The 25,357-nt window shown below is 40.6% G+C and overlaps 1 protein-coding gene across 1 annotated transcript in view; it reads left to right on the plus strand.

The window, feature by feature from the left end:
- The window catches only part of PLEKHH1 (pleckstrin homology, MyTH4 and FERM domain containing H1), a gene marked incomplete at both ends in the record, with an annotated part of 53,399 nt that overhangs the window by 21,990 nt on the left and 6,052 nt on the right, over positions 1-25,357 (plus strand). The window contains 18 exons of the mRNA XM_082486012.1: positions 1,048-1,129; positions 3,882-4,891; positions 7,269-7,347; positions 7,968-8,056; positions 8,587-8,737; positions 9,754-9,893; positions 10,554-10,664; positions 12,152-12,238; positions 13,228-13,389; positions 14,367-14,447; positions 15,446-15,625; positions 15,756-15,864; positions 16,777-16,889; positions 17,551-17,727; positions 18,556-18,653; positions 21,148-21,325; positions 21,728-21,883; positions 24,555-24,655. Of these exons, the coding sequence (XP_082342138.1) occupies positions 1,048-1,129; positions 3,882-4,891; positions 7,269-7,347; positions 7,968-8,056; positions 8,587-8,737; positions 9,754-9,893; positions 10,554-10,664; positions 12,152-12,238; positions 13,228-13,389; positions 14,367-14,447; positions 15,446-15,625; positions 15,756-15,864; positions 16,777-16,889; positions 17,551-17,727; positions 18,556-18,653; positions 21,148-21,325; positions 21,728-21,883; positions 24,555-24,655 (3,104 nt within the window). The remainder of the gene's footprint in view (positions 1-1,047; positions 1,130-3,881; positions 4,892-7,268; positions 7,348-7,967; positions 8,057-8,586; positions 8,738-9,753; positions 9,894-10,553; positions 10,665-12,151; positions 12,239-13,227; positions 13,390-14,366; positions 14,448-15,445; positions 15,626-15,755; positions 15,865-16,776; positions 16,890-17,550; positions 17,728-18,555; positions 18,654-21,147; positions 21,326-21,727; positions 21,884-24,554; positions 24,656-25,357) is intronic.

The raw sequence follows: 25,357 nt of genomic DNA on the forward strand, positions 1-25,357 counted from the left end.
TAAAGATGCAGTAATAGTTTACAGCTGGGAGTAGGGCTATCTGATCTTTCCCTTTCGTTCCAAGTTAAAGCCATAGATTTCCCAGTTTATGCCAGAAAGGGAATCTGTTGGAGTTGGAAGAAGCAGTCTTTGTGGGCAGTAATTGTGTTATGATGTGACTTTGTAATCTCATTAGATTGCCTAGACAATTCACTGAACTGCTGTGCTGCTTCCCTTTCATTTTCCTATGTGTGATAACTTAAGGTGCATCTACATTACTGACTGGTGCAACATAAAGGAGGAAGCACAGGGGTTGACCTGGTGTGACCTGCTGTGAATCCAGGATCATCCATTCACTTTATGTCTTTACTGGCAGTGAAGTTCATGCCATGTGCTGATTCTAGGTGCATACCATGCACAAGCAGACCACTGCCAACTGAAGGACTTTGCATCTGTGTTGCAAATGGGTGTCTCTAGGCAGCACCACGAATGCAATTTCAGCTTAGATTCCATTAAGAGGGAAGCCTCTTTGGGCGCACCACTGCTGCGTTTGAAAATGTGTTCTCAGACACTTCAAGCAAAGGCACGGGGCAAATTTGCAAAGAATCACTTGTGCACTAATTGCAAATGTAAATGCAACCTTAATGTTTTGGTTTTTTCTTTGGTCCCCTGGGTCCAGGAGATCTTCTTTTACCACATACAGGGTGAAAGGGAGAAATGCTGCTCCTGGGTAAAAGTTTTTCGATTGTCTCTTTCAAGACAGTTATTTCTGGAACAGGAGTAAATGATAAACAATAGCAGGGAAGGAAATTAAAAGACCTACTTGAGAAGCATGACTAGCATATATAGAGGCTATTTGAGAAAGCACAGCAAAGTGTTTAAGTGGGTTGTCCAGTGGAGCTGCTGAGGAGAAGGATTTCAAGGTGACTGGTAGACTCACCCATCCTTTTTTCCTTTTCCTGTTCAAACACTTGAATGTAATGAAGATGAAGACATGTTCTGTATAGTGGAACACACGCACACACAGTTTTGCATTATTTTTTGGTTTTTGTTATTGTTGTTTCATAGCTTGAGCTAGAAAATTACCACCTGAAAAACTGTAATCGGAGGCTGACGGAGCAAATTGAAGCCCTTCAGGATACATTGCAAGGTAAATGTGTTCACCTGGCATTGTAGCCTAGTAACTAGCACAAGAGTGGAAGTCAGCATTCCTGGGCTGTATTCTTAACTTTGTCAGAAATTAGCACTTGTTAAAGTGAGCAAGCAATAGAATGGCTCTGTTCCTCAGTGAGTTCATTTTTAAGATGGGAATAACATTGCTTACCTGCCTTAAAAGCTCTTAATTGGTTTCCCACCAGCGATTGAACACAGACCCCCTTTTTTTTTCTGTCAGAGTCTGCTTTTGGCATTAAAATAAGCCACAGAGTTCCTGAATTAGAAGCAGTCATTGAAATACATAGAAAAGCTCTACATTCACTTCAGTGGTGCAGGGTAGCAGTCCCTGAGGTATTTCACTTACCTCCACAGAGAAATTATCCTCATACCCACAGAACCTCTGCTGGCATGTGAACTGAGGGCTGAATGGGCCAAGGCAGCAGCTGTGTCGTCTGCCTTTAGAAGCTGGGTTCCTCTCTGCTATGAGGTTGTGTTGGAGAAAGCTGCTTATGGTGCTTGTGCGGTTCTTGTTTGGTGGACAGATGAAGAACTTTGGTCTTCAGAGCTTGAAATCAGCACTATTCATCACAGCACATCTTAAAGATGAAATTCTCTCTTGACTATTTTCTTCCTGTTTTTTTTAATGAGCTTGGTTTGGTCAGAGTAAGATGAGCTAGTTTCCAGAACTTCACTGGGCATGCAGGCAGGGGGCATTTCTTTCCTGCAGAAGACTTTCTGGCATTCCTATCACTCCACAGTAAGGGAATAGGGCAAAATTCCTTCTAAATCCCACCACATTTCTAGCTAAATGCTTTATGACTGGGTTTTTCTCATCCCCTCTGGCTCTGGCTGTTTACAAAAAGAGAATGGCTGGTAAGCTGCGTTAATAATCTGGTATTAAGTGTTCCCTCGATCCCAACTCTCTGGGCAGTAAACAGCTCTGCCCTCTCCCCTTATCCCCTACTAGTCTCACTGTGCCAGGCTGAATTCAGAGGCCTCTGCAGAGAGACAATTATCTTCATGCTTGCCGTGCTAATAGTAACAGCTTCCTCTGCTTCATCTTCTGTCACATCTAGGAAGCTGCGAAAATACCAATAATATTTAAAATGAATGACCTCTTGTCAGCCTATACTAGTGATTTACCTCAGGGGCAGGGGGAAACGTGTGCCAGGTTTTGCGTGTGCCAGCATTATGTGTTAGGAATAGCTTTGTTAGCATTCAGTTCCTTGTGACTCAAGTGCCAAGGTCAGAGTCTTATGGTTGTCTTTTTCTCAGCTGTGTTTCCAAGAGTGGGTTTCATCCTCCTCACAATCAACAGTGATTTATTCTGCAATTTGCCCTCCCCTCCATTACTTTGTGTCTTCAGTTTGTTTCTACTTCCTTGTAAATCCCACTAATGGTTAAGCAATGCCTGTAGAGTTTGATGTTCAGGCAGCATTTTCTGCAATAGCTGTGCAGAATCACACTCACCCATATTTATGCAATTTCCAAAGCATCTTATGACTTGGTTCTTTTCAGGCAAGCAATAGATAAATGCCAAGGTCAATCAAAATCACAAAGTAAAGTAACGTCCTCTGCCACTCCAAGTTTTATCCATACTTTTTCATACTCTAAAGCTACTCAGCATAACCTGTAAAGCTGAGATTGTCTTTAAATCTAGTAATTATGGAAAGGAAGAAAGTAGACTTATAAAGTATAGGTACTAAATAGAAAAAGGACAATGGAGGCAATCTAGGATCTTTTATGTCATCGTCTAGTGTAGTAACTGAAGGGGAAGAAAAAATAAATAAAAGGAAGTTTTTACAGCAAAAACATGTAAGTAACTGTTATAAAACTTATTTACAAAAAGCACTGCTTGGGTCATGTAGCACAGAAGGATAGCAAAAAGCTACAGGGAAATTCTTGAAAAGAGCGTAACCTCACTGACCGGTGTGGTGGTTAAGAAGGTCTCCATACGTATGCCAAAAGCCTCATTTAGCTCTTAGGAATGGGAGGAACCGTACCAGCTGAACTGATGGCTTAAATAATTGTAGGTCCGTTGAAGTCAAAACCCATGCTAAGCAGTGTTTTGGCCATTTAGATGGTTTTTGACAAAGTATTGTGTGGATAGGTGTACTTCCTTCTCATGGCTGTTTTAAGAGAGGAGACATAATTGTGGATAGGTAAGAGTAAAAACTGCTGTATTGCATTAGACTGAAAGCTTGCCTAGGTCAGTACCCTGTCTCCTGGTTGGCTGTGGATGTTTCAGGAAAAAGTGTAGAAAATATTGCAAGTAGAGTTGTCCTTCTCTCCATGTACCCTTACAGCTTCTGCTGTCAGTGTTTTAGGAAGTTCCTAGGCCAAAAGTTCTGTCTAAACTGTTACTTGTACCACTGATAAATCACCTTTTCTGGCCTATCTTTTGGATACCACAGCATGCTGTTTCCTTTTTGGTTTGGAAAGCACCCTTTCCTTCTGTAAGTTTCAAACGTACTACCTGATAATTTCATTAGGCACCCCTTAATTCCACTTTTGTAAGAAACAGCAATTAATCATTTCCTATTAATCTTTTCTGTACTATTCCCAATTGTAAATATATAGCACTTCTGTTATAGCTGTGCCCAGCCATCTCCTTTCCATACTGTATAGTCCTAACTGGGCCAGGGTGCTATTGAAATACAACTGACATGAACAACTTATGCTAGCAAGTAACACTTTAGACAGTAAAGCATTTGAATGCCCTAACCACATGTTTTCCTCCATTGTAGATATGACCAGCATTCCTCCCTTTGAATCTCTTTGGAGCTATAATTCTCTGAAGCCCAGAGCATCACAGGCCTCTCTTGCTGAGAAGATAGACCAGAAATCTGTGCTCCCTGCACCTGGTTTCAGACAGGTGTGTCACACAGGACATACCAAACATGTCCTCTCTACGGAAAACATAGTTCTTGCCAATGACACCTTTACTGAGGATGGAGAGGGTAAATCTCTGCTTTCCCAGAGCACACTGAAGCTCATGTCTGACCCATCAAGCTGGAATCTTTCCCCAGAGAAAGATGCATTCCCAGCCGTAAGTTCTGAATACAGGTTAGGGTACTCTGGTCCCGCATCACTGGACCCTCCAGCTGAGGCCACAAGAATCCATGAGGCTTTGACTTTCCAGTCATCTTTGGAAGGAAACTGTAGCACTGTGAGCACCTTGCAACAAGTAGCTTTGGATGGCACGCGCTTCTCCGATGATCTGAGTGCCAGGTTCCGCTCCCACCGGCTGGACTCCTCTTCTTCAGGAGAAATAATGAGCATGCTTGAGGGCTGTCTCCAAACTGCTGAGCCACCCATGGTTGTGTCAACATCAGCTGTTACAGCACATTCCTTCTGTACAGGGAGAGAATGCAGCCTTGGCAGTAGTATGACCTTTCCAAAGATACGAACTCCCAATACACCAAGAGACAGCATCCAACTAGCCAAGAGACATTACAGCCAACCACAGCCGGGGGTTAATTCTTTCCATCGTGTAATGAGCTTAGAGGCTAGCACCTTCCAGCCCATAACAGACTCTGTAGACTGCCATGGGCAAGTGAAAGAGACAGACATTGATGATGATGGGGTACTGGAGAAGATGGAAACAGAACGTGGCCTGGTGAGGGAAGAAGCTGGAGTGTGTGAGGAAATCAACCACTTACCTGCAGGGCAAAGAGAAGCTGTGAGTTCTGAGGCTGGCGTACTTGACCCAGGAGGTAAACCTCCCACACCACCGCTGCACAGATTCCCATCGTGGGTAAGAAATGGAAGGACAACAGTCTGAGAAGTGCTGCTTATCTTTGAGTAGTGCCCAGTAGTTAGGCTACAGCAGCTCTTGGTCTCAAGCAATTGTTTCCTGTGGACATCAGTCACATTTCTGAACCATCTAGTCTGACAGTTCCAGATCATGGGGCATGCTGGTTCCACTGACAATTTTTTTGTTCTTTTCCCTTTATAAAGAAAAAAAAATCCATGGAAGAAAACAGTACTCAGGAAACATAGGAATAAAAATGAAAGTAAAGAGGTGCTGCATTGTGATTTATCCTTATGAGTCATCAGCAGTTAATCCTTAGTTCTGTTATTATGAGTTTAAGACAGAAAAGTGAGTGCAAGTGAATGGACCAGGCCAGATAGTTTCACAGCCAGAAAAAGCTGTGAATACCAGAATAGTTACATGGGTTAGATCTCAGCACTACTATCTCATGGTATACTTCTGCTATCTGGAAAGTTTTGTGAAAAACATTGGTAAAGTGTATATACATGTCCTATTGCTTACTTCACATGAGAGAGAAGTCTGTTATTACCACTTGCAGTTACTTTTTAGTTCATATCGTTGGATTGTTTACTAATGTGTCAAACTAATTGATAAACTTGGTGGAAATCAATGTAGTATTAAAAAAGATAATTCCATTATTTTCAATTTGCTTTTTTAAAGGCATAGGCAAACAAATGATTTATTGACGTGTAAAGTCAAGCATTCATTGTTAATACTCATTTTTTATAATTTTTTTCTATGAAAACTCAACATTATTTGTGATCTTTGGCTGTGTCCTTTATGACACCAATTTAAAACCCAATATAATCACAGCTGTTTTTCCAAAGGAATATCTTTTAATGCAGTCCATAATATGGACCTTTGCTGGGGATGAAGCGGGATAGTGTAGTAAAAAACCTGCAGTTTTCAAGATGTCTGGTTTATTTGCTGCAGAATTCAGAAAGGAGTCATGAACAGTGTACTCACTTGGAAGAAGGGAAATACATCTCAGAGACTGGCTACTATTCCTTTCTCTGATCTAGAGTTCCCATGTAAGGTTCTTCTAGTCCCTTAAGCTAAATTTTTCACAGGTGATCATCAGATCTGCACACACCTTCTGAATGTCTAACCTGAGTTTGGCAAGTAAATTTGATTAGAGAAGTGCTGAGCACTTCTCTGCTGCAACTGTATTCGGTTATTTTCATTACAAACAATGTTACATGATGCTAAATTCTCAAAAAGTCAGGTCTCGGACACCTTGAAATGCATACTCCAAAGCTACTGGATACTTCAAAGTATTACCTATGTCTGAGTTCCTCTTCTGGAAAATAGTGATAGCACCCATCGATGTCTCTGTCAGGGTTTTTGTAAAATTTTTTTATTAATGTTTATGAAGCCTTGCAGTATTATAGTCGGGAACACCACAGGAAAAATCCTTTTGTCTTCAGACCAGAGTCAAGTAAGTTTATCCAAGTAGGGCAAATTTAAGTATATCAAACACTAAAGCATGAATAGAATATTAAATAGCAGCTTAATCAGTAAGAAATGTCCATTATATGCCCTGAATGGGAAATGTCTGGGGAAAAAAATGCACATAGTATTTCATTAGAGACTAAATCACAATGCATATACATACAGAAAATATTAATTCTGTCACTTCTTTTTTTGGTGTACTTGACTTTGCAGTCTTAAGTGCTTTCATGTATATGTATTATGTGTGTTATCTGATCGTAATTGGTTGTATGCTTTAAGGAGCATCAAGAGGATTCCTAGCTTTGATTTTTATCCATTTTAAACTAGTTGATGTCTTAGTCATAACATTGCATTTAGTTACAGGTTTGGGTTACTCCCTTGGAATTTTTATCAATTGGTGAAGCACTTGGAGATCCTTTGAACTGAAAGCTCTATATGTTGTTATAAATGAGACACAGGCTTATCAAGAACATTCCGGGCATTTCTTTCATTCTGTTATCAGAGAAAGGGAATCCTTCGCAGGTGGTGACTCAATAAATTGCCCTGGTTTAGGGCTGTTCTTGATTCATTTTAATGTATTGCTCATAAAGTGGAAAAAAACCCAGCTTTTTCCAAGCTGTGATATATTCATTTATTGATAATTGCACGTAGGTGTTCCACTCTGTGTATATCATCTCTGTAGCATACATAAGCCAAGTTTGTTGTGATTCAGGGAATAGCACACAGATGCACATTTCCACTAATGGTCATTCACCCAACATCTGGTGGAGCAGAGCAATCATTCTTAGAGGCCCCTTCCTTCCTGCCCAAAGGTGTGATTGTGATGTGATTCTGTGACACAAACATTTCTTTTTGCAGGAATTATGTTTTTGTCTGACCATTGCTGTTCATGGTATTATTGTTCCAGGAGAGTCGAATCTATGCTGTGGCTAAGTCTGGCATGAGGTTGTCTGAAGTGACCACAGTGAATGATACTTCCAGCTGCTGTAAGTTCTAGACAAGATCCATCCTTAGAGGGAGCTTACAGTGACAGTTTGGGACCTAAACTTCTCACTGTTCACATTTCTTCATTTCCTTGCCTGTTTTCAATGTAAATTTGATTTTGCGGGTAGCCAGGATAAAGAAAGGAAGGGAAGAGGATACGTCTGATCTCAGGGATCGTTGTGCTGGGCTTTTTGAGCCCCTGCATTCAGTGACATCTTCAGGGACTCCATTATCTCCTTCATCACTTTTGCTGACGCTGTTCTGCCTCTGCATGTCTGTGACCTGCTTTTAGTCTTTTGATTCACCATCGCCTTCCCCTGTTATGTCTTTTACCTATTTGGACATGGTGCACTGGATTGCCATTGTACCATGGGGAGCACAGGGTGGGTAATATGTCTTACAGTCTAAATGGAGGGACCATTGCAGCTGTCTCTGGGAGTTGTGTGTAATTAACAACACATCCCCTGGCCTTTCTGAGGCTAAATTGTCCGGGACACGAGCCCTCCATTATTTGATGTTCCAAGAGGCTACATAAGTTCTTACATACATACATGTACCTTTCCATTAAAACTTCCTCCTTTTCACCATTTGTATTATTTGCTCTCTCTCTGAATTTTCCCAGTTTCCAATTTGTCGCATTCAACTTCTGGGCCATTTACCTGTCTCATCTACAGAAATGTCACAGTGCCAGTCTACACTACGCTGAAGGGGGTAAGGAGTTACCTCACTTTTCCTCTTATGAAAAGCATGGTCCAGGGCTGCCAGTAATTTGAGAGAGAATAAGATGAAGCTGTGCAGTGAAGGAAAGAAAATTGGAGAATGCCAGGAAGTACTGGACACCAAAAGAATGCAGGAGTAGGAGATGATAAATGTATTTAGGAATACAAAACACTGCAGCAAGTTTTGGTCCAGGAAGCTGCATTGTGCACTATGAGGCTGTAGGAACCTAGGTGTGATAGTGGGTGTAGCCTAGAGAATGAAATGGAAGAGGGCTCTTGAGACCTTATGGGGAAGCACAGCGCTAGTGCAACAGTAAGAGAGTGTAACCAGAAGACACCCAAACAGATCAGACTAGAGAGTCCAGCTTGGAAGTTCTCAGACTAGAAAGGGAGGAAATGAGGAGCCCTGGGACAATAGCGGGAATGAAGGGCTTGCGTTGATTGCTCTGTCTCCTGATTGAGCAGGAATTGTTCTGGGGAAACTCTTCCCTCACACGCTGACCATATAGGTCTGTTTTCCAGAAAGCCACACAGATCAGCAACGTGCCTTTCTTAGATGAGTCTTCAGGCTCTGATGATGACTGTGGCTCCCATGCCAGCTTCAGGACTTCTACTGCTGGATCCGAGAACAGGAAAGCTAGCATGCCAGGCAGCCCTCGTGCAGTGAAGAGAGGTAAAGTGGGAGTATTGCTACTGAGCAGCATGAACTCTGTCCTCACAGGTGAGGCAAGATGTCCTGAACAGCATCATCAGTGACGGGCAAATGCTTAGCCTTGGTGATGGTAGTAAGGAGTTCTCCCAGAATGTGTGCAGACTTCAACAGCTACTCAATAGAAACTTGCCCTCTTAGATGGTTTTTTACTACTGGTATATTTCCATCAATGCAATTGCTAAGCTAAGATTGTGGGAAGGATTGATCTCCCAAGCTCATCACGTATCCAGTGAAGCCATCCATACCTTTTCTGTGACTTCTCCTTGTAAACAAGCTAGTACTGACATGTTAAAGAAAATAGTTTTTGTCTGTGTCACTGACTGATAATTTCTTGACCAGTTAGCAAGTATTTCCTATCTTTGAGAGGCACCAGGTAATTTGGGTCCTGGCTAGGACAATTTTTCTTGACTGCTGGCAAGGTTAAGCAGGATCCTTGAGTGGAGCTTTCATTAAAATTGGTAGTCAATAAAATAGAATTCCATTTCATGTAGTCTTAACTTCTGTTGTGATTCATTGGCTGATGTGTCTGTGTATTGCCATGGACCAGTGGTGGAAGATTCCCAGAAAGCAAAGCCCCACTGCTGGTGAGGGAGCCTTTTCTTTAGTTTGAATGAGAGGGGCTTGAGGCTTTATACTGGATGTTTCCAATCTGAAAACAGCATATCTGTACTTTGGATAGCAAGTCTGTTGATTATTTTTTTTTATGTATTTTTTTTAATCTCAATTTATTCAGCAGCAAAATTATTTCACTGTCAGTATCCAAAGCTCACTCTCACTGCTTGTCTTCTTAGGGGGAAGAAAAAAAAAGGTCTCGGAAGTTCGGTTAATGGGGTTTTCATTTCCAAAGTCTGATCTGATTTGTTCTTCTTGAACAAAAAAGCCTTAATGGTGAACTCAAAAACTCTTTCAGAATGTGCAGTATTCAGTGCATGCCTCTTTCTAGCTGTGTTTCTCATACTTTCCTTTATTTTAAACAGGTGTATCTATGTCCTCACTGAGCTCCGAGAGTGACTATGCGATCCCTCCTGATGCCTACTCCTTAGATGGTGACTATTCAGAGCCAGAACATAAGCTACAGCGAACATCTTCCTATTCTACTGATGGCGGAATCTGCACCGTAAGTCTTGCTACTTCACGGTTGTGAAGGGATGCAAACAGAGCCTTAGTCTTGAAAGAGAAAAAGTATAACTACAATATGTTATCACCTGCAAAGTGGTGCTCTAACAGACTGGGCTGTTGTTCCAGCTGGTTTATATCAAAAGATGCTATCTGATGCTTCAGAAGAAGGTGCAATTTCTGTTATGTGTTTAGATGGAAATTCAGAGGAAGGAAGGAAGGAGAAAGGATAAAATATTTTGGCCTAGAAAAAACTCAAACGTGGGCAGCATTAAATTCTATACTTTTGAATGTAAGAGATCAAGCAGACAAGGAACAGGAGTCTAATCATGACTTAAGAGTCAGCCTTCACTTTTTTTTGGAAAATCACTGCTATGGTAGGAAGACAAATAAGTTTTCAGTGCATCAAACAATCAGCAAAATGATCTTCTCCGATGCTTCTTTACTAAAACACCACAATGTGGTACTTTCAGCTACAGGGGTAGTCTAGTACTCTCTCCAAGTTGAGCAGAGAGCACTGGCATTGGATGACTACTACTCCCATCTGGCAAAGTAAAGCAGAAAATGATGGAGGTGCAGCAAATGTCTGAGCTTGACTTCAGCCATCTTTCATTTGTATCTCGAGAGGTGCAAGATAACCCTCTTGCTTTTTGCCCTCCAGGAGCCCATGGAGAAATCGGGTTACTTGCTGAAAATGGGAAGCCAGGTGAAGATGTGGAAGAGACGATGGTTTGTGCTAAGAAACAGACAAATCATGTACTACAAGTCTCCGGTGAGTCACTGGGATACATTTACTCCTGTGAGGAGGCACAGGGGCATGCTGTCTGCAGAACTGGTTCCAGGCTGATATCACAGGCAGAGCGGGCAGCCATGGGCAAGCTTCCCCCAAAATGTCCTGCCAAAGAGCTTTATGTCTCACCCACAGGTCCAACCATGGGTCTCTGCTTAGGCAGGGAAGCTCCTTGTGGTGGCAGTGTCCAGGAGATGAAAGGTTGTTCACAAGGACAGAAGCTTGACACGTACTGCTTAACTTGTTACAGATGACGAAAACCAGAAGGCATACCATGACCCAGCTTTGGTCATGTTTAAGATGAAAATAAGGAAAAATAAATTATAATACCAGGAAGGTGCAGATACATAGTCATCAGTCAGTATACAGGGCTCTGAGGAAAACTATGACTTTCAGGGGGGAGAAAGCTGGATTCTTTAATTTTTCACCCTCCCACATGCACATGGAAGTATTAGAAAACTAGGGTAAAATTGAAAATAAGCTTTCATGGAAAATGCTGTCTTACAATGATCAATGAAACAATATTGAGAGTATGTTTGTGCATTTAAACCTTTCCAAATACTTTTTATAACTCACAACTGTTTCAAACAAAGTTACATTATTTCAGAAATTCTAGCAGTAGGCACTCAAAATTTGTGTATACAATAAAATACATTTATTGTTGGCCTTCATTTTGCTCTACTTAGCTACATTACAGAGAATTGTATTTAGGGATATTCACCTCCCATACTTTTTTCTTCTGCACACAGCAATTTCCTCCATACCTGCATAATTACACAGTATTTCTGTGTATATACACATCTTTGCTTACAATTCAGGAATATTGAGAAGATCTATTTTCAACACTTTTCAGTTGTTGTCATATTCTGACAAGACAAAAATACACCTTAAGCACAATGCATCTTTATTTCTGATACTAAGTTTATCCATCAGAATTCACAAGCAAATTATACATATATATTATATACATACATATATATATAAGTAATTTAATAAAGATGCAGAATTTAGACTGTTGGTTGGAAGGAACTTCTGGACTGTCAGCAGCTGTAGATCAAACCACATGTGGCTTTGTCTAGCTGAATCCTGAAAACTTTCAAAGGTAGAATTTCAGCCACTATCTGGGTACTTGTTTGATGTTGTATTGCCATTCTGTGATTGCCAGTGAGAAAAGGTTTGTTGGGGTTTTTTGTTGTGTTTTTTTTTCTAATGTCCAATCTGAACTTCATAAAACAGTATTTGTTGCCATTACTCTTGTTATATTGTCTGCTGCTACTGAGGAGACTTTTGCTTCATCCTTGCAATGGGATCATACTGTCTCGTATTCAACCTGGCAACCTTCAGCTGTCCTTTCCAGCCCATGAATGCAGACTCCAACCTGCACATTCATATTATGCTGTATTTAAGTACTCTAAAATCCACCTGATTTTTTTTCCTACTGAAAAAGTTGTTTGCTTTTCTTTCCTTAGAGTGATGTTATCCGCAAACCACAAGGGCAGATAGAGCTGAATTCCTCGTGCCAAATTGTCAGAGGTGAAGGGTCTCAAACATTCCAGGTAAGCGTTGCTTTTTCGTCCTGCAGATAACCACACACTCACTTGCTGGGTGAGAGAGCACTTATTTCAGGCTGAATGGTACTGTATGTCTCAATTGATATGAGCTAACTTTATCTGGCCCCTGTGTTTCCTGGCACAAGCCAGGTAGTTAGTTTAATAAATAATGGGGGAAGGGCTAAATTGTAACTCAAATACAGCTTTTTGAAACTGCAAGAAATTCTCCTTTATTTTTGTTTTGTTTTACACCATACTTTTTTGCAGTTAGGACTGAGAGCTTGAAATCTGTGGGGAAAGGTGATTCTTATAACAATTAAAACCTAGAATCTCCTTTTTCTGAAGGATCTCCCCTCGAGATCTCCAGCCTGACTTTACATGTCTGCAGGATCTGAAGAAACATCTGAACTGATGGATTCCTGTTAGAATTCGACTTCCAAAGTATTAGAAGTTAGCCCATCACTGGGTTCATTTTTAAGTCATTACTGTTAGAGGACTTCATTATAAAGGCGGCATTAAAGTTTCTCTCATATTGACTGAAAGGCACATGGCCTGACCTGTGAGCGACCTTCTGCCCTTATGGAACTGAAGTTGCTAAGGCTTAATACTATTAAATTCATAGCGTCTTTCCTCTCAAAGAGTCACAAGCTATTGAAGGCAGAACACAATACAAAGTGAAGGCAGAAAAAAACCCGCATTTATTTAGTCACCTTTAAAATGAAAAATTAGCAGCAGCACAGAGAAACAAGAAAGGATGAGAGAGGAGACAAAGCCACAGTATACAACAGAAATAGCAAAAATGCTCCTAAGAATTTGATTAATCTGAGTTTCAATTCTTTCACTTGGGCTTTGAGGGTTACCACCTTTTTTCTTACTCCCAAAAAATCCCTTCTGAATCACCAAAAAAAAATCTGTATGGGATAATGAAACTCAGCAGCTGAAGGAAAGATTTGTAGGTGTGCAGATTTATGCTTAGTTACTCCTTTTCCTTCCAGCTCATGACAGAAAAGAGAACCTATTTCCTGACAGCAGACTCTCCCAACATCCTGGAGGAATGGATTCATGTTCTACACAGTATCCTGAGAGTGCAAGTGACCAGTCCTGTTGGCCTTCCTCATAGTGATGCTAAACCTACTGTGAAAGGTTGGCTCACCAAGGTAAAATAATATTTCTTACTTTATTCAGTTTAGCTCGGTATTGCCAGTGTACCAGCTTCTTGGTTTGCACAGTAAATGTCGGCAAGAAATTAGTATTTTAATACTCCCTAGAAGAGTGGGGAAAGAAAAGTGGCGGTACATTTCTGTATTTCAGAGAGAGGAACATTTGTATAAATGATAAGGAATGGGACAAACAAGCCTACTGAGAGATACTGACTTTGTCAAATAGTAAGTAATATCAAATATCTAGCTTATGTATGCTTTTCTTCAACAGAATTCACAGCTTGTCATAATTAAAAAAAAAAAAAACAAAACAGGAAATGCTGTTAAATGTCACATTTAATTGATCTTAACTTGGTGATATAGGACAGTTTCAAAGAAATGGCTTGTATGGTTCTAGGTTAGCATTTATTTCCATCCTAACAGACTACATGCACATTAGCACAAAGTACAATGGCTGAAAATTCTTATGCTTTATGCCGTTTCCATGGATTAGTTTTGCATACCAAGGTACTATGAACTTTTTAATATAATTCTGGTCATCATCTAAACATGGCTAAAGACAGCCTGCATCTGAAGCTTGTTCATCTGCAATAGGAAACAGCTCCCTAGACTACAGGTTGACCAGTCTTTTCCTGCTGAGATGAAATGTTTCATTTTTATAATCTTAAAAAGGTTATTCTTAATATTGTATTTCAGGATACAGAAAAGATGGGTTGTTATGAAGGTGTAAAATACTTCACAAAATCTTAGACCGGTTTCCATAAGCATCTATGTCCTATCTACTTACATGGGATATACCTATCTGCTTTTGGAAGTGGTGCCCTGTATGTTTTGAGAGGAGCTCATATTAGCATAGAACAAATAATATATGCAAGGTTTTAAGGGACAGTTGAATTGAAAGTTGAAATTCTAGAAAATCATTCCAGCAACACTGCTGATGTTTAAAAACATGTATTTCTTTGTCCTCCTTACAGGTCAAGCATGGTCACTCTAAGCTGGTCTGGTGTGCACTGATTGGAAAAACTTTCTACTACTATCGAAATCATGAAGACAAGGTAATTCCTTTTTCCCTTTTGTTCCTGAACCCTCCTTTCCCATTTCTCATGACATTTGCTTTCCTTTTATTGCTTCTGTGTCTCATACTTCAAGCTCCTCCTTGGTTGTACTTCTCCCCTTCTAACAGCATCTTCTCCACAAAAAGAATCAATATTTTATCTGATTTTTAAAATTTTTATTTTATTTTTTTAAAGCTGAAATAACAGAAGACTTAAAAGGCGAGTGACTGCTCTTTCTCAGATCACTGTATATTTTGTTTCTCGCTTTCTCCATTTGGTCTTGCGAAGCCTTTAGAGCAGACTTTTATACAGTAGCTGATATATTCTGCATACTGTCATGAAAATAAGTAGCAACAACAATATGGGAAGAGGGAGGTCATTTAATCAGTGTAATGTGCTTCCATTTCTGGAAGCTTGGCCCAATGGTCCATTACTCTGTCTTGGTGATGTCGAAACCCAAGTTTTAGAATATCAAGGAATACTGTGACTCCTACATGGGATTGACCTCCAGAGTCAGCACAGCAGATATCCTCTGTTTGTCTGAATCTACCTGTTTATGTAATTTTAAAAGTACTTATTTTCCAGTAGCAAACAGAAAGTCTGACCAGGATCAGAAAACAGTGGCTCAAGATACTGAGCAACTGACCATAAGAAAACACATCCTGCCTTGCAGAGCCAACGATGTAAACACAACTGACAAGTGTAATGGGAAGAAAACAGTACCTTATGGGAAAGACCATCTTTTTATTTGCATACTGTCATTCTGACCTGTAGATGCTCTCCCAAGAAAAATAATAGAAGTAGTAACCCAGTTTGTAAGTACTTTAGTTGATGAAAGAGAAGAGATTCTATAGAAATGCAAGATTATATAATTACATTAGTTAAACACTGAATTCTTGTTTATTCCTTACATTTTGACCTGGGTTTTCTTTTCCAGTGTTCCCGGTCTATTGTGGGAGATTAGCTATACTTATCTAACCTGCTTCCTCTCCTTATAGTGTCCCCTAGGGCATCTGCCTATGCGTGAGTCCAAAGTGGAAGAAGTAGACCGTTCCTGTGACTCTGATGAAGATTATGAAGCCACTGGTGGAGGACTTCTCTCATCCCACTGTACATTGGTGATTCACCCACAGGACCAGAGTCCCACATACTTACTTATTCGCACCAAACAGGAGAAGGTATAGAAGGCAGTCTTTTTGGAGAGCAAGAGTCTTTTTGGTATCAGTAGACAAATGGGGCATACAACTAAACCTGTTTGTAGAAAACAAGGTCTGAATTGACCCATGCTGTTCTCATCCTTATGCCTAGAATACCTGGCTGTACCATCTGACCGTAGCAGCTGGTAGCAGTAATGCCACAGTGGGCACATCATACGAACAACTCATTGGAAAACTATTGGACGCAGAGGGAGATCCCAGTAAGTAGAAACCACAAACTCTTCCATGGCAGCAAAGCCTAAGGAAGGGTAATTTCACTTCCCAGTTTTAATCCAGCCAAAGATGAGGGAAAGGGATTGTCAGCAGAACAGCATATGATATAGTGTCCTTCTCCCCTAGTTCTACAGTAACATCTCCAGAGAGGGTACAGGCATTGTAGCGAAACTAAGACAAGTCCATCACATTGTCACATCATTTATCAAAGCATCTGAAACTTATGTAACATTAATTCAAATTAAAATAAAGAACTAGAGCTTTGATTTTTACTGTTATTGTTGGTCCTGATTTTCCTTTCCTGGGAATCTTGACCGTCTTCTAAATGCACTCACACACACTTGCCTTCACATCTATTCCTCTGTCTGCATGTATAAGCCCTCACATATACATCCATGCTTGTCTGTTCCTCCTCATCTTTGATACTTGTTTATTCCTATATGTTTATGCACCATGCCCTCAAATGTGTATTAGCATTTAATACTTAATACTCTTTTCCTGCACACTCGCATATTCCTAGACCTATATGTGAACCTTGCTTACTGTTGAAAATTACTTGCACTTACAAAGACAGACAGCTGCCCTGGCAGAGTTTGTCTCTCTTGTTTGAACACACAGCTGAGCAGTTTCTCACCAGAATCCAGCTGATGAGAAGCTCTGACATAGCAAGATTGAGGATGGCAATACTTCTTTCTGCTGATGGCTAATGGTGCTGGTGACTCCTTGTTCATGGCAGGCTGTGCTGAAATAAATGAAATGTCACCAAAGATAAACGTGGCCGAGTGCAGTGCTGCTTCCTTGGGTGCTTTGCCATTTCAGCAAGGTTCCTTTTCAATGCGGGCACTGTTATCTTTCTTCTGTCTCTGACACTGCGTGTCTTTGCCCATCTACTACCTCAGATTCTCCTCTGTGGAAACATCCTATGTTGTGCTACAGTAAAGATGGGTTGCACACATCCCTCACTACTCTGCCATCGGAGGCTCTACAGACTGAAGCTCTGAAACTTTTTAAGGTATTTGAAGGGACATTGGATGGCTTTCAGTTATTTTGTTGGGGCAGCAACACTGTGTGGTCATGTTTATTACAACAATGACCATTGGTTGCTTTAGACAGGCCTGGTGGGTCATTTAATTCAATAGGACAGACGGATATTAGGTGTCATTCATTCTCTGGAAGTTTAACTTTTTCTTGTAGGGAATCTGGGTTTAGAAGCGATGTGCTCCACAGGCTTTACACTTCAAAGTTAGCCTTATCTTCCTCATTCCTCTCCAACAGCTGGATTGAAGGAAATGGAAACAATTTAGTGGCAAACTCAGTTGTGTCAGTAAGACCAATGGGGAAGTCATTGGAGATTCAATTCTTGCACTCTGTAAGTGTAAGATAGCAGTAAGACTGGGCAGACTTAGGTAACGCACAAGCATGGAAGGCTGGAAGCACATTTCCCCTTCAATTCTCTTGCTGACTTGTGAGCCGCTCAGGCTGGGGGAGGTTGAGTGAATTGTCTGGTTGCCACAACTAAAGAGGGGGGGATAGGAATTAAGTATTCTCCTCCCTCCTCTCAGGATAATTTAGAGGAGTTCATTAATTGTCTGTAACACACCTGGGGAACCTGGCCTGGAAAGTACCAGAGAAGGGCCAATTCATGGCATTGACTAACTTCCACCCTTTTGCAGTCCTGTCAGCTGTTCATCAATGTCCCTGTGGAGGCACCCTCTATTGATTACCATGTGTCACTTGCCCAGACGGCACTGCAGGTCTGCTTGACACATACTGAGCTGCAGAATGAAATTTACTGTCAGCTTGTTAAACAGACCAGCTGCCGACAACCCCAGAACCACTCAGTCATTCAGGTCAGTTCCTCTTTTGTCACTTCCACTCTGCAAATACTTTCTATTTAGTTCCATGTTTTTAATAATTATCAGGAGGACTGGTTCTCATAAAATTGTGCAAACGCTAAAGGTGTGCTGGAGGAAAGAGAATCTTGGCACCGATGTGCAAAGAAAAAAACCTAGAATGTAACTACTTGCAAAATAAATTTTAGTTTGAATTTAACCATTTGCCAGTTGCACATGGTCTATTGGGACCATACTCAGAATCAAAATTTGTAGCTTGTGTTGGCTAGTTATAATTGTCACGTGCTATTAATTTTGTTTTCCATTTTAGTTAATCAACAGCATGCAACTCATGAATATTAGTATTAAGCATGAAATCTGATTATTGCACTATAACTGTTAGGTAAATCAAATTAATAAGTTAAAGCATAAATGTAGATACTTGATTATAATATTCCCAGCTCAAATGAGGCTGAAGAATAATGAAACAGATTGAAGAATAATTGAAACAAAATTCTTCAGTGTATTCTTTGTTATGATTTGCAGTTACAAATAGGAAAAAAGTATTATTTTAAGTCTTAATTGTTCATTCGGCTCTGGTTACACTAGTCAAAATTTTCAAAAGTGGCCAATCATTTAGAACACCTCTTCTTAGAGTCCAGGTTGTGATACTGAAGAGCAATCTGTCCTCTGACGATCACTTCCCTTTGAAGCATCTTAAACTGCATGTCTAAAAATGGTTACTCCCAAAAGCACTGGTCACCATCCAACATTTTGGTTGCAGTATTCTATGAAAGGCAACAGGCAAGTACAGAACAAGAATGATGTCCAGTTTTATGTTCACAGTGCTGGCAGCTCCTGGCTTTGTGTGCTCCTCTATTCCTGCCTCAACATCACTTCCTCTGGTATATCAAACAGCACTTGCAGCGACATGCAGACCCCAGGTAAAGATTGCAACAGCATTTTCTTCTGCTAAGCTGATTGCCTTTTGCATCCACTATGGATAAAGATAGAAGCGATTTTGTACCTCACACCAGCAAAAATAAATTGAGGGAGGGGACAGAAGGTTCCCAATAGTATCAAGTCATTTCCCCTTCAGTCATTCACATTAATTTGTCGTTTATGTTAAGCTAGTTCACAAAGCTGAGTGACCTACACTAGCAAAAGAACTTTTTGCAGATATAACTGGAGCTACACAGGGAGATTTTTGCTAATGCAGCTACTTTTTTGTTGATGAAAGACAGACCAAAGTAATTATTTAGAATGAATTATTAGAATTTTGGGTGATTACATTCTGCTGTCAGGTTAGCAGGCATACTGACAGAACAAAAGTGAGGCAGAGAACATCTTAGGGAACCATAAAAAGTTAGAAAAAAATAACAAATCTGAAAAATATGCTAGTACTGTTTTCTGTTACCTCTTTGGTGTGCAAAATCTACTGTAACAGCAGTAAGTTGTTCTCCAGTGTTCACGCTGTGCTCTTTGTTTGTTTCCATGGTGACCTGGTCTTTAGCATACCTCGGGGCAAGGTCACAGCTAGAGATGTCTAGTTGTCTGTTGCAATAATATACTCTTGCTAAGACATAGGTAAAAGAGTGGTTTCATTTCAAACAAATATTCATATTAAAATACTCAGCCTAAGCCTGCCTTGGAACTCAAGCTAAAAGTCTCCTAGTATTGCAAAGGAAATCTGTGTACTCCTCCTATTGAGTTTTTTTTTTATTTTCTTATATGCTGCCTCACATTTCCTATTTCTTCTCAGAAGCAAAAATACAGATATCAGGCGCTACTTGACATTCAGGCTCTCTCTCCATTGGCTAAGGCAACATGTTAAGGGATCTTTTGGCTAGTACTAGAAGTCATCACTTGTGCATTACCAGCTCCCAGACTGGCCCATTCAACTCAGCAGTGGAGCTGCTCTACTGTTAGGGACTATGGAATTTCAGAAGGATGTGCTGGGCTCCCTGAAACTGATTTAATGCATCAGTTTCAAGCATTATTATGCTGATGGTCTGCCAGGTCCTTAGCCCAAAGGTACCTTTATCAACAAAAAAAAACGTTATGCAGAAGCAAAGAGGAGATGTATTTATGCAATCCACCTATGAAACAATTATTAAAGCTATAAAAAACCATACAGAAATTAGAGCAAATTGTGCTTATATTCATCTGTAGTTTAGATTAGATTTAGAGCAGCTCCTAAATGGGACTTAGCTCCTTCTGCCTAGCTTTAGGAATACTTATGTCTCTTTAGATGGAGCAGGTACGGCTGTTTCTTGACTAGTTAAATAGATATGGTTTCCCTGTTTCATACAGCACTAGAATGTTTACACTGGATAATGCCTATGGTCTAGATTTACACTAGATCTTCAATCTAGGTATTGTTTTTCATGAAAAGTGACCTTAGAGTATATATCCAGTCTCTGAGAGGAAGAAAAGGGGGCCCAGTTCTAGGTTAGAAGACACAGGACTCAGGAACATTTGGGAGCCAGATACAACAGCTTCTTGTTGAAGCAAGATTCTCTGTTTGAAAATTGTTCAAACACATTACTGAGGAGGTGAGCAATATATTGCTACAGTGAAAAGCCAAAGCTCCCGACTTCCATGTTGCTTGTAGGGATTTAACTGGAGATTTAATCATGTACTGAGCTCCTGAAGGGATCTTGAATGGAATTAGTTTCCCCTGCAAAGTGATAGCATGGTTATAAATCCATATAAATCCTTCCATTTCAGAACGTATTCAGTATATACATACTTAACATTTTTGCAAAAGGTGTAATTGACTGTTCCTGCCTCGCTTTAGAGACACTTATGTTCTTCTGGTGTTGTTCAATGGAGCACTGTCTTCAGTAAACAGTAAACTGATCATATTAGTAACTGTCCCTATACTGTGTTGAACTATCAACAAATCTGAGCCTGCTTTGAATCTGTCAAGTCTCTTTATTGGCATATAGGGTTAATACATGGAAACTTATAATTTGTATAACAATGTAAATCGATAAACACAACTTATATAATCCTGTAAGTGAGACTAATGCATTATAATTTATTATTAATACTTATCAGGATATGTAACTAAATTCCACTGGCATGACAGCAAGTTTGAGGGTGAACTGGTCTTGGTTTAATGAATACTATGATGGGAACAGGGTACAGAAGAGGATATTCCTATACTATGTCCAGTCCATCTAGGAGCAGGGAATCCTCTTGTGCTTCCCAGGGAGTCCATCGTCTACCTTAATTTTACAGATCCTTGGAGCTCAGATTTGCGTTGTAGCTTTTCACTTCAGCTGTTAGTCTGTTTAGATGAACTAGGATATCTGCACAAAGATGTATCTTTACTTGAGCAAAAGCCTGAGGGAGAAATGCTTTGTAGTGGCGTGGGAAATGGAAGAGGACATGGCATTTAAGATTGTGTCTTATTTCCATCTCTTTGCCTAGGAGTGAAATAGGCAAGTATGCCATCTACTGCCAGAGATCAGTAGACCGCACTGTGCAGACTGGCGAGCGGGAAGCAAAGCCCTCCCGGATGGAGATTGTGTCCATCCTGCTGAGAAACCCCTACCACCACTCGCTCCCCTTCAGCATCCCAGTGCACTTCATGAATGGAACATACCAGGTGAGCCACGGCAGCTGCCTTTCTTCTGGGCACTAGAGGACTGCACCATAACCTGCCTCCTTCGTGTGGGTGGGTGGCACCATCGTGTTTATATGTATCAGATATTGGGAGAGAGACACTATTTCTCCTCGCCATTTTTCCTGAGAAAATGAAAGGAATCCAGCCTCAGCTCTACGGGTCTTAGAAAAAAAAAGGTAGGTGAGGAAAAGGGAGAGATGTCTTAAGTGTCTCAGTACAAGAAAAAATGCAATGTGAAGGAGGATGATATGCAAATGCAATCACTGGAGCTGGTAGTCAGTCATGAGACACCAGTCTATAGGAAACCAGGCTTCATTAGTTGTGATACCCATCAACGTCATGTTTCTTGAAAGTTGTCCTCAATTAGTTCCTTTTTCATTGCAGGTTGTAGGTTTTGATGGTTCCTCAACAGTCAATGAATTCATCCAGCGACTGAACCAGGAGACAGGAATGAGGAAGCCGTCCCACATGGGATTTTCTCTGTTCACAGATGATCCTTCTGGCAGGAATTTGGAACATTGTCTGCAGGGCAACATGAAGGTATTTTTTTTTCTCCCTCTGCTACTTTCAGCATACATCTTTCAAGAGCTGCTAAATAGCTAATAATTTTTTCTTAATGCAGCAAGATCAAATACGCTGGGGTATTGTCTATCTAGATTAGTATTCAGAGATGAGATAGTAATTCCTGTACTTGGGTCACAACAACCCCATGCAGCGCTACAGGCTTGGGGCGGAGTGGCTGGAAAGCTGCCCGGCAGAAAAAGACCTGGAGGTGTTGGTTGACAGCTGGCTGAATATGAGCCAGCAGTGTGCCCAGGTGGCCAAGAAGGCCAACAGCATCCTGGCCTGTATCAGGAATAGTGGGGCCAGCAGGACTAGGGAAGTGATTGTTCCCCTGTACTTGGCACTGGTGAGGCCCCACCTCACATACTACATTCATTTTGGGCCCCTCACTACAAGAAAGACATTGAGATTCTGGAGCACGTGCAAAGAAGGGCAACGAAGCTGGTGAGGGGTCTGGAACACAAGTCTTCTGAGGAGCAGCTGGGGGAACTGGGGTTGTTTAGCCTGGAGAAAAGGAGGCTGAGGGGAGACCTTATTGCTCTCTACACCTACCTGAAAGGAGGTTGTAGTAGCAAGGTGGGGGGCGGTCTCTTCTCCCAAGTAACAAGTGTTAGGATGAGAGGAAACAGCCTCAAGTTGCACCAGGGGAGGTTTACATTGGATATGAGGCAAAATTTCTTCACTGAAAGGGTTGTCAAGCATTAGAACAGGCTGCCCAGGGAAGTGGTGGAATCACCATCCCTGGAGATATTTAAAAGACATGTAGATGTGGTGCTTAGGGACATGGTTTAGTGGTGGACTTAGCAGTGTTACATTTATGGTTGGACTCAATGATCTTAAAGGTCTTTTCCAAACTAAATTATTCTGATTCCTTAATTAGCTCAGTCTAGTCTGAGACACTAGTTAGGACAAAGCACGTTCTGTTTTAGTAGGTGATAAATTGGTCAGTTTTTTAAAAGCCTCAGATTTTAGCACATATTAAAGTTTAATTTATCTTGACTGCAAAATTAAAACATGACTAAGCTAGCTAGCATGATCAGATATCACAACTAACATCAAATGTGACACTCCTAATTGAGACAAATTTATGTTAGCCTATGAGTCTCTTAGCACGTCTATATAAATCTCATCTATTGGATTATGAAGTATCTCCTTGCTATCTCCAGATAACTCAGGCTTTCATTGTTGATGAGCGTACTTAGGAGAGAAAGTTCTGCTGAGTATGCTTTCACTTTAAAAAAAAAAAAAGAGAGGAGTGCCTCAGATCAAGGCAAAAGGAAAGCAGATAAAGTATTAATGTCTGGGTCTTTCATATGGAGATTTTTACCTGTGCTGCAGCTGGATGACTGCCATAAGTGAGGAGGCTAGTGGCTATGAATGAGACACATCAGATCTTGGTACAAATCTGGGAGAATGATTTGTCTTAGAGCATTGATGGAGGAATAGTGGTAGTGGCAACTTTGAAGAGGCCCTGTAAGGGACCTGTAAGGAAACATTCAGTTCTGCACAGCATAAAATTTCACATTGGCCAACGGAGGGAGAAGATGCCAATAACTTTGAATTAGAGGGTTTGAAGAGGAAACTAGCAGAGACAGTGCCAAATTATATACTTTGCTTTCATGGTCTGATATAGATCAGATAATCTGGAGTTTTGCTGGTAATTGAACCAGAGATGAGACATTAGACTAAATGAAGGAGCTTGAGACAATCAAAGGCATCGCTTTTACTGGTTATTAACCGGTTATTACTTACTTGGCCAGGCAACCTCAATAGCTCTTTAAGAGAGGATTAGGATATCTGATTATGTATTTCATGTGGCTTCTTATGTTCGCATTCCTTTATTGAGATGCTATCAAAAGCGAAGTAGGGGCCTTTATTAGACCACGTGTAAAAGGACTGGAATAACCAAGAGAAGCTGAATGGAACCAAAGAGATTAACCATGCTATTACTAAAAATATGTCTGAGTTACAGAGTTGGAATCTAGGACCAAATGTTCCCAAAGTTTAGACATTCACATCCAAGGGGTTGGTTTAGCCAAACAGGTAAACAGCTGCTATTCCGAGGATATGTTAGTGCTTTAGTCTGGCTCAGGAGGGCGCTTTTGAAGCAAGTCTACCAATCATTCCTATTAACCATGCTTTGATTCACGTTGAGGAGCAACCTTAGAGAGGATGAACTGGATTCTTTTTCCGTGAAACATGAACTGGAAGATGTGATCCAACATAGTAATGGGCTTTCAGGCAATTTGACCAGACTAAGGCTAGGCCAAAGGAAAACCCTTTGAAACTCATAAGGTGCAGGCACAGGGTCTTAGGAACAGGTGTTCCACTGTGCAGATCTGCTCCTCCTGGACTTTGCTACTTGCTAACATAGACATAGCCACAGAGTTGCTACCAGACCAGAATTCATTTACAGATGTCTCCTTGCAGATTAGAGCTGGAGTTTTCAGTTAGAATGGTTTAACTTTTACATACTGTGTAATAGAAAAAGGAATTGCTTTGCCACTTTTGGCTGTGTTTATGCTGTTCCAGTCTATTTCTTCATCTTCAGTGTTCCACAATACTTTTTTCATGTACTTTCCCCTCAAGCCTTGACTATACATTTCACCTCAGTTTGTCTCTCCTCTTTCCATTATATTTTTTAAAGATCTGTGATGTCATTTCTAAATGGGAACAAGCCTTAAAAGAATTGCATCCTGGGAAATATGAAGGTGGCACAAGAATTGTGAAGTTGACCTATAAGAACAGGTACTGTGCTTTGTTGGTTGGCTTCACTACTGCTGATAATTAAACATTCCTAGACTGGATATACCTCTATAGATGGCCAGTAATTTATAGCACTGTTAGTGCCAAAACTATTTTAGCTAAGATGCGCTCAAATCCCACATGAGATATGATGACTTTTGTGTGGTACATGTGTAAAAGAGGGTATATGGCCTAGAGGTAAAACCCAAAACACTTTGCAATAGTAGACTAGACTTAAAATGGGTTAAGAACTAGCTGTAGCACAATAAGACACACTTGGCATGATTTCATTTGCCTAGATCCTAAAACATAATTAAATAATGCGTGTTAGGTGAGAGAAAAAGACACCTGAGGGAAAAATCACCAGTGAAAACGAATATGCTGGAACTTGCAATTAAGTGAATAATCACAAAGATGAAAAAGATACAAGAATAATGTTCTAAATGGCACAAGCTGTAGAGGAGACATGTAGTAGCAGTGCCCAGACTTGATAAAGAAACGTTAAAAGTTAGATGACAAGAGATAGTAGAGAATGAAATAATGAGACAAAGATGTAAACCAAAAACTGGAACAAGTTCATCATTTACAATACAGACAGGAATTCTGAATTACAGTGAATGGAGATCTGTGTATGAGAACAAGGAATGGCTTTCTGCATGTGAATTCTGTTTACAGCCAAAACAACTGCCACTTCAAACCCCAAAA

This window comes from Vanellus vanellus, assembly GCF_965231255.1.
Source record: "Vanellus vanellus genome assembly, chromosome: 6".
In the NCBI taxonomy this organism is placed as follows: domain Eukaryota; kingdom Metazoa; phylum Chordata; class Aves; order Charadriiformes; family Charadriidae; genus Vanellus; species Vanellus vanellus.